The sequence below is a fragment of the Aptenodytes forsteri genome, unplaced genomic scaffold (genome assembly GCF_000699145.1).
Source record: "Aptenodytes forsteri isolate BGI_AS27 unplaced genomic scaffold, ASM69914v1 Scaffold120, whole genome shotgun sequence".
Classification (NCBI taxonomy): Eukaryota; Metazoa; Chordata; class Aves; order Sphenisciformes; family Spheniscidae; genus Aptenodytes; species Aptenodytes forsteri.
The window spans coordinates 2,010,778-2,020,382 of record NW_008795938.1 but is presented as its reverse complement, the minus strand read 5'-3'; the positions used below and the strand labels follow the sequence as shown (position 1 = coordinate 2,020,382).

At 38.1% G+C, this 9,605-nt stretch overlaps 1 protein-coding gene across 1 annotated transcript in view; it reads right to left on the bottom strand.

The window, feature by feature from the left end:
- Nucleotides 1-9,474, bottom strand: part of RANBP3L (RAN binding protein 3 like) — a 35,223-nt gene extending 25,749 nt beyond the window's left edge. Inside the window, exon 1 of the mRNA XM_019473639.1 lies at nt 9,219-9,474. Within this exon, the coding sequence (XP_019329184.1) occupies nt 9,219-9,474 (256 nt within the window). The remainder of the gene's footprint in view (nt 1-9,218) is intronic.
- Between the last annotated feature and the right edge of the window lie 131 nt (nt 9,475-9,605).

Here is a 9,605-nt window from a genome sequence, read left to right as displayed (position 1 = left end):
TTTTTTTACACTTTTTAGTTAGAACAAAAAAATGCTTTTAGCCTTTACAAACAACATGCCTGCCATCCTTTAAGAACAAGGGTGAACTGCAGCTTTCGTTCTCAGAAAAGTGCAAGGATGTGACGTGCAAAATGATCCCAAAAAGGAAAGCAAGGAAATGTGTTACACTTGGCCTCTCAGCTACATTCACACTTCCCATTCTTCAGGCTTCAGGTAAGTGAATGCCTAGTGTCAGTTTTAATGTGTGAGTATGATATACAAACATGAAATTCTATAGAGCAAATTCTACTTTCAGGCATACCTCTGCATTTCTTAGGTATGAGTGAGAACAACTTTGGATCCATGTTGTTTGGGGTTTTTTTTGGTTGGGTTTTTTTTGTGGGTTTGGTTTTTAGTTTTGGGGTTTTTTTTGTTTTTTGTTTTTTTGGTTTTTTGCACAAAACATATTTCAGCATACAGTTGCCTCACAGCAAATTTTATGTTGATTTAGGGTTCACTACTTCTACATCTTACATGACTTCTTCGGGCTACTTACTTTGCTAAGAATGAGACCTTCACAGCCTGTGCAACTATACGGACTAACTTTGGTTGTTGGTGTGAAAGCAGAAGTTGTTTTCACCAGTATCACCAATTAATGACATTTATTATGCCAATAAATGGCACAGTTAAAGAGCAAAGAAGCAGACACAAACAGATTTTTTTAGACCACCGCATACAGGATTCACCTCATGTTAGCTTGAAATGTCTGTAACGTGCAGTCAGTAGAAACAATCGGCTTCTGAGCATGAGCATATTTTAGTTGTGTACGTTAGGAGATGAATGGAGACCTAAATGCATGTATTTCTCTCCATGGCTGATAAGGACAGACTACGGTGACTACTGGGCTATATAACTGGCCTTTGGCCAGAGAAATCCCACACTTGATATCTCGTTAATTGATATCTGACAGAATATTTATCACGTACACACCATTTTTGTAACACTGGCTTCCTGTGGTTTATATTAGAATATTTACCTGTTCAACAAAAACGTCCATGTGAAAATACATGGATTGATATTTTTATCTTGGCTTGCACACCTATCTGTGACCAAACCACTCTAGCATTGGTATCAATTACTTAAAGGTTTAATAAAGCAAATATCAACTTATCATGGAGGTTTTAAAATTACTAAATATGTATTTGACAATCAAGAAAAAAGTAAATACTGTTAAAATAATGCTGTATCTATGTAAACTGGGGCAAGAAGCATGAAACTATTACTCAAATCCAGCAATATACAGACACAGCAGTAGTAACTAATACAGTTTTGCTGTTGTTGAAGTTAATTTTGTATTTCCTTGGGCATTATGTGTGTGCAAAGGACTGAATTTAGCAAACTTGGCATGCTTTGCAATGAAGGTCTGGTTTGTCCTCAATAGAAAAGGCAGAAAAAAGTTCACATTGTTCAACTCCAAAAAAGATAATTCTCTGTCACTGGAAGTTGAAGAAAATTTCCATAATCTGGTTGCAGCTGGGGTCTGTGGCATGGCATGAGATGGAGCAATTCCACTTCTATTCACTAGAGGGGAGTGGCACACATAAACAATAGTATTTCACTGAAATAGGATTTATTCAACATAATAGGCCTTTTTCCTGTCTCCTTTAAAAAAAAAAAAAAAAGGACTTGTATTCTTATTGAATGAAGGAAAAATGCAAAAAATTAAAGCATGACTACAGAAATCTTCATATTCTCCACAGTACCTCTCAAAGCTCAGAAGCTAGCAATATTTTTAATGGTACATTTACTACTCCAAAGCATGGAATTAGCAAAGAGTAAATTGCTGTGAAAAAGGAACTGACTTTCTATCACAGAGTCAACTTTTGCTGGAGCTAAAAGGCTGTAGGGAGTTTGACGGAATTAGGAACATTCACTACAATTTAAACAACAAAATTCCAGTAATATTTAAAAACCCAGAAATTCCTGAAGAAAAATTCATAACTGGTTGATTACCAACAGAAACATGTGAAGCTAGGGTTTAATGGTGCCTCTTAAAGATAAATATGCATATTTTGATATTGCAGTAAATCTAAAAGATATATCCCATCAACTGCTTTTGAGCCAAAGGGAAAACTTTCTTGCCATCAGTAGATTTAGTCAGAGGTTGCTGATGCTGCCACAGTTATTTATAATTTTTACAGTTCTATATTGCTTCTACCCAAATCAAGAAAACCTTTTTGTAATTCCTGAAAAGTATTCCACGTAGCTCATCAGTAAGATCTTCACTCCTCAATCAGGCCATTCATAACAGATTTTTAAAAATACATTTGTGTTAACTATATATGTATCCTATACATCAATTTCCAATTACATTTTAAATTTCTCAGATATTCAAGCACGAAGTATCTGCAGCTGATCCCCACAGAAAAAGCAATGCAGAATTATGTGTGGATGTAAGACAAGGCCATCAAGGAGTTATCACAATCTTGTCAACATGCTAATTTTAACACTGGTGAGCAACTTTGCATTTCTCTCCTTCATTTTCTGCACTGAGGTTGCTGCTGCCAGGGTGGATGTCTGTGTGCTGGGAGAAGAAGCCCTTCTGCACCCTCCTCTCCTAGCAGCGGGGGGGAGGGGGCACCCAGCCAGGCAGTGCCTGAGTCTGTCCCTGTTCCCTCTGTCCCAAGGAAGAGGCAGCAGCAGCCGAGGCTGGGTGCACGCGGACATGGAGGGACGGGAACAGGCTGGGCTGGAGCTGCACCTCCTCATCATCACCAACAGACCCAGACAGACATGGGCTGGCTAGTGCCTGGTTAAGACTGGGCCGCTCCAGTCCTCTGCAGCTTGGTACTTGTGGATAAAAGAGGCTGTTGGAAAAGTTACTCTAAAAACCTGCCAAATGGCTACAGGGACTGGAATAATCCACCAGCCTCAGCCAAGAGCCCAGACACAGAACCTGTCTGTCTGCCCATGAATAATCACCACAGATTGGGCTCTCTTTTCCTCACTACAGTTCCTCTGAAGCTGCTGAATTAGAAAGGTCTTGGTCTAATGTTTGCTGCATTCAAAATAAGCCCTTGCCCGGAAGACACATTAGAAATGTCCAGTTCCCTTGTTTGAGATCTTATCTGCGTGGCCTCCTGGCTCCAGCCTCCTGTCCTATGCAGAAGCACTATCAAACGTGCTTTATCAAACGCTCCCCGACACGAAAGGCACCCGCGTTGCAGGCCTAGTGCCTGCTATGCTCTGCTCTACTCATCCAGCGTGGGCATTCTGGCTCCATCACTGCTTGGTGCTGTGCCTAGCACTGTACACACAGGCAATTGGCAAATTACGGTTGTCCGGATGCCCAGATGGAGACTGCATTTATAAAGTTCCATCTGAAAGAAAATAGAGGTGCATTTTGGGAAAAATGATTGCTGGCTGCTGCCTGAGCCTAGGAAGCGCTAGTCAGAATGACATGCAAGAAACAACGTAAAACTGCCTTCACCAATTTTGCTTGTATCCCAAAAGCCAGCACTGTCCATGAGGTGTACGGGTCCTTCAGCCTTTGCTGTGACATTCCACCCTTCACTTTTATTGCTATTGCTTTTCCTAAAGCTGTAGAAACTTCACAAAATATATACATTAAAAAGTAAGCGGGACACTGATGGTTTTGAAAATTTTAGAGTTGTTATTATTATTGCTCCATCTTGCCCAGAGAACAGATAAATTATCCTTAACCTTTGAGGGCTAAGGACACAGTGGAGAGAATATGAGCCCAAATCTCTCCAATTTTCAGGCAGTCATATGTCTGAAGTCATGTGTCAAAAGTGGCTGACAGTACTGTGGCTCTATTCCTCCCAAAGCAAAGCAAAAAAACCCGCAAATCTTTAAGAGGATAAGACAGGAATTTGTGATCTCAGTAAGTTTTTTACTTCTGACTTTTAAACAGCTAATTTTTATATCTAAAAATCAAACTGATTTTATATATGCATTAACAGGCTAAAATGCAGGCATCAGAATCTGAAAGCAATTACAGTTCTTACACATGAATCGTATTTTTGTGCTCTAGTCTTAGCAAGGTATACTATTATAGAAAGGAAGTACAGAAACTGATTTTCTCATTCAAATTTGTGTTCTGTTCAAATCGATTTCATTAGTTAGTGATCCCTTTAGCTAATTACAAACCTGAGTAATTATTTAAGGAATTAGGCTTTCTGTGGTGTCAGAGGTATGCAGCATCACCCAGATTTTTTAATTCCTGCTCAGTGACTAGAAAATACCTTCTTCAGGGACTAGCCAGTCAGTGTTGAGGAAAGTTGTAACTACTTTTCCAGTAAATTAACCTAATACCTTATAAAATGTAAGGTTACACACTTTACATGGCATTCTGCTTTTCTGCTTTGTATTAGATTTTAAAATTAGGCTTAACTGAAAGCCATATGAAAAACCGTACTTTAAATATTTCACCACAGAGCTGGCAATAGGCTTTTTTTATTCTATTTGTCAATTGAGTGCCACTGACCAGTTAGGTGGCAGGATTCTCATCTATCTGTTGTTTCTTTCAACAGTTTCATACAGAGAATTTCTTTAAAGGCCTAATGCCAATACACTGGATTTTGCCTGAGCTTCTACTATTCCCACAACTTTATATATTATTTGTATAGCTCTTTACAAATAACTACCAATCCTGCAATCGGGTATTTCAGATTGGCTTAGCTACAAAACTGAATCCTTCACACAGCACCTGAAAAAACCCCACCCAGTAGTTCATAACTGCCAACAAAGATGTAACACTGATAACAAAAGCTGACTTGTAAAAATAACATTTTTCTCATAATTCCTTAAATTAAAATAACAACTTGTACCTCTTTGGTTTTGGTAGCAATCCCATTTGCACCTCATAGGAAAACTTTTAATTCTAAAACAGAAAATACAATTTTTACTTTACACAGTAAAAAAAAAAAAGAAAATAACTTCTTAATCAAAGATCATTTTCTCAAACAGAATAAGATTGTGGAAAATTGTATAATCTCCAAGTAATGTCACTGACTTACAAAACCTTTAACTGCATCCAGCTTTCCATCACAACATCCTAGTAAGCGTTACACACACACAAAAACTACTACATGAAAATTTATAATCAGATTATAATTTTATCTTATCAAAAGATAAGGCTATGACATAGTATTAGCAAGTTTCTGCGCTCTGATACACTATAGCATGAATTTCACTAGCATTGTATATTACTGCTGTAATTTTCAAAAATAGAAGCAGAAACACTTCTGCATTTTGATGTTACAGCTTAGATTGCTGGTTCCCAAGTCATAGAACTCAAACCAAACAAAGTTAAGCAATAACAACAAATTCTTGCATGTAACATTGCCGTTTTGTTTGTTTCACATACAAATTAGCTCAATGGGAACATGTAATTGGGGAAGATGTTGAGAAGAAGAGTAGATTTACTGTGACTTTAGTTGCGACATCCCCAGAGGTAGTTTTACATCACTAAAATACTATGAAAAAAAACCAAGGGAGAGCTTTGCCTCTGCCATTTATGAATATATGCTGTTTACAGCTATTACTTGAAAAAAACACTAAGACAAAATATTGTGCCTCATTTTTTGTGGCAATATACATGAAGAAAAAGAAAGCAACAATGGACTAGCATGTAAGTGGAAGACATGGATCCAGAAATTAGTATAGTTCCATGGAAAAAAAAAAAAAAGGAATTATTTTGACTATGCTAGCTGATGATCTGTCCATTAACATGTTGCCTCAAGGAGCATCAGAGTTAAACTATGTACTAATCCAACCAATTTTTATTCAATATGCTGCAAAACCACTGAAAACTACCTATACTTCAGATAACAAAACTGCAATAACAGGCTGAAGAGAAATACATATAGTGAAAATATGCAGTAGGATAAATTAACAAAATACTTTGCTATCCAACCTCAGACTCATGTTTAAATATTGTTTCTGTTTTTTGATACAAAAAGACATCTGTCAGTATTTCCAGAGATGGACCATTTTCATCTAAAAAGAGGTGGAAAATAGTAAAAACCTTATGGCTAAGAACAGGATTTGCCAAACCTGCAGTAGAACTGCGGTTTCTGTTTTATAAATACTCACTGAACTTTGCAACATAAAATAGTCAGTTCACAGTCAAGTGAGAGTGCAACAAGGCTGCCAGCCAACGTCTCAGGTCCCTCAGTGACTGCACTACGTTAGCCAGGCTTTCCTCTGCCAAAACTTAAGTAAGGAAGGTGACACAAGGCAGAATGGGGATGTCCTAGAACAGTACTTTAGGCACCTAATAATAAAACTGACCAACTTTAAGATGTACAGAAAAAGCTTTTAAAAATTTCGCATTGCTGATCCTGAGTAACAGGTCTGCTTCTGGAAGCACTGAGCAGTTGAGAACTCTGGTGGAATTCACATGCACGGCTGGCTGCTCAGCACCTTTGAAAAATCAGGTCACTTATTTAAGACTCTCAATATGGACCTGGGAACCTACTTTCAGAGTCTCGTTTATTACCCTTCACACTTTTGATTTCTGCTTATGAAGCATATTCAGTACTTTCTAGGACAACTCCCTTAAAAATTAAGATCAGTTTTAATGCTAAGATGGCGGGATTTTCCAAGAAAATTTACTTTTTTTTTTTGCTAAGACATTGTGAGACAAGATTGATTAATTCATTTGCATCTAAAACCATTATACATACTTGGTGGGTTTTTTTAATTGGTAACCACTAAAAACAAAATGGGAAAATAAAACAGGATCATAAATCAAATGAAATTCTAATCTGGTCAAATCTCCAATGCTAATCAGAAGAGTTTTCCATAAGCAGAGGTACTAGAGACACATGTTGCTATACAGGCAACAAATTTTCAAGTTCAGTATCTTAGTCATAATTCCTGACTTGTAAGCTAATTGATTTTTTTTCTTTTAAAATACTCTTCTATTGAAGAGTGTCAGTGAATCAATAAATTTGCAACAAGTTCTCATGAATCCTGATTTTCCAAAAATGTTCAATAGAAATTGTTCTAAATAATTGGTCCAAAACCATGCTGAACTGTTTTATGAGAAGAAACAGTTTCAGCATTATTAAAATAAAGTACTTCAAACATATTGAGATGAAATTTTGGACAAAGCCTTTCATTTTTTGAAAAACAACATTGTTGAGAATTTTCTTTCTAGAGAACTTAAACATATACAACAGACATTTGGCCACCTGGCTGTGCTTGCTACAGAATTGACTACTTCAGCGGCCCATGAAGAGATTGCTGAACACAGCACTGCAGGCTGTTCAAACACTCTGTATTATATACCAAGGGTATGTTGCTTATCTTGGGTTCAGATCACATCCTGTAAATACAGTTTGGGGAACTGATAAATAACTTCACACATCCCTGTTTGGATCAACAGAGAGTACATCATCAAAGAAGTGAGTTTCCGTTTCATCGTACTCAGAAAGAGGAAAAGTTCATCCAACTGACTATTGCAAAAGAAAACTTCTGGAAGAATTTGTCCTAGGACAGCTTTACTGTACTGTTAAGACTCCAATCTTGCACATTCTTTTGTCATCCAAATAGTTCATAACCCACATAAATAATTTCACTGTCATCAGTGAGACCAGTTATGAGAGCAAGGATTCTTCATCCAGGCACAGTTGTGCAGAATCAGGCCCTAACTTTTTAAGGCACATTCACCCTCTCTTCAGTCCTTCTCAATGCTACAGATTCTAAATACAGTTTTCTTGATCAGTGTGGAAAGGGTTCTTTTACCCAAACAATTCCATTTACTTCTCCTAGCTTCCACTGTGCATTTATAGCATGCCATATGAGATTTAAAAATTAACGTGCTTCTCTTCAGCCATGGAAATTCAACTGACAGTCTGCAAAAGTGTTTATAAATACAGCATATGTCACACCCATTCATCTCTGTAGAGCCCAGTCAGTCCTCGTCTTTATATGGGCAAGACATAAATAGGCATGAAAACAACAAAAAAAAACCTATCCCAGCAATACTTTAACATAATTTCTGAGATAAATGAAACCCAGTTGGCTTTATTTCAAACATTAGAGTGAAGAAAATATTTTTGGGAGTCTCATCACTACAATGTAATTCTAGCAGTGATGCAATGCCAGAAGTAACCGTGTCACTAGACCAGCGGGACTATGCCAAAGTATGTAAAAAAAATTGTTTTATAAACCCTGAAACTTCCAACATCACAGTGCTCAGCATTTTTAATCTATCATAAAAACCTGTAAAATACTCAATGCAAGGGCAATAAAATTCATAGGCATATAAAGCTTTACCATTTTCAGGGCCATTGTACCAATATTACATTTCATAAATCCCTACAAAGTAGCATAGAAGTAACACTCAGGTTTTTTGTGCAGAAATTGAACTATACAGGTAGTAAGGCCATGATCCGACAACACTCACACATCTTTAAATTTTAGGCATGTAAGTAAATTGAACTACGTGTGCTCAACACTAAGCACAAACTGAAAGGCTGGTTAATGGATAAATTAGCCCAAACGCTCTAAACTGTATCAGCCATAGCATCAGGTTCAGACCTTGAAAGCACATGCTTCCTCTTGCTGTTTTGGGTTCATTCATCAACCTGTGTGGTAAAAAATGGTTGGTGGCATCATCTGCAAACTGTCCTTAATATTAGCACTTGTTTCTTTATGCATCCTCTTAAAAAATGTTACTATTACAATTTTATAGAAGCCATTCTCAATTCTTGTCCCTCCTCACTACTTAGATGATAAAGGATTTTGCTGTCCACCTCTGTAGTCAGGCATCTCCCTGAGGAGCCAGACTGGGCCAGTTTTGCTCTCAGTGCCCAGGTGTGCAGGACAGGGCAGGAACAGCCAGGAAAGCGAGCGCTGTTCCCACCCGCTATTAGGCCCAGCATTTTGGAAAGCTGCAGAAAGTTCAGATGACACGGGAGTCATTAGAAACACAGAGAGATCACTTTGGCGTGCTCTGCAAGTAAAACCCAAACATACACTATCTGGTAACATCTTTTCTTCAACTAAAATACAAATTGGAGATTCCTAACAGATTACTACTAAAAACTTGCAATTAAAGAAACTACAGCCAACCAAGCTCTTGTTTTGCATCACCCACAACACTGTTACCAACCGAGCACATTCTTTGCGTTTATCCCATTCCCCAGAAACCTCCTTCCTCGGGGAACACAGGAGACATGCAAAAGATATGAGCCAGCAAAACCTACCTGTACAGCATTCCTCCTTGGGATTTAACTTGCCACTACAGGAGCAGGGGCAGGGCCTGTGGGTGGTCTGTTCTTGCAGGCGAGTAGCTTGGTGCAGAGCCCAGGGATCACCAGGCCAGTCTCTTCTCTTGGGGAGGTCAGGCTTAGCCTTCGCACTGTGCCCAGATCTGACTGAAAAGTCATAACCTGCACAAGAGCGTCGTATGCCTGTATATAAAACACCCCCTTTGCAAGCAGGAATTGGCTGGTTTCTCATTATGAGGTCCTCAGAAGTACCTTTATATATATATATGTAATCATATATACATGTATTATATATATAAGCCGTAGTTGGGTCTAGAACTTTGGATTTTGTCTTATTAGCTGTTCCCCAGGCCACCGCCCGCC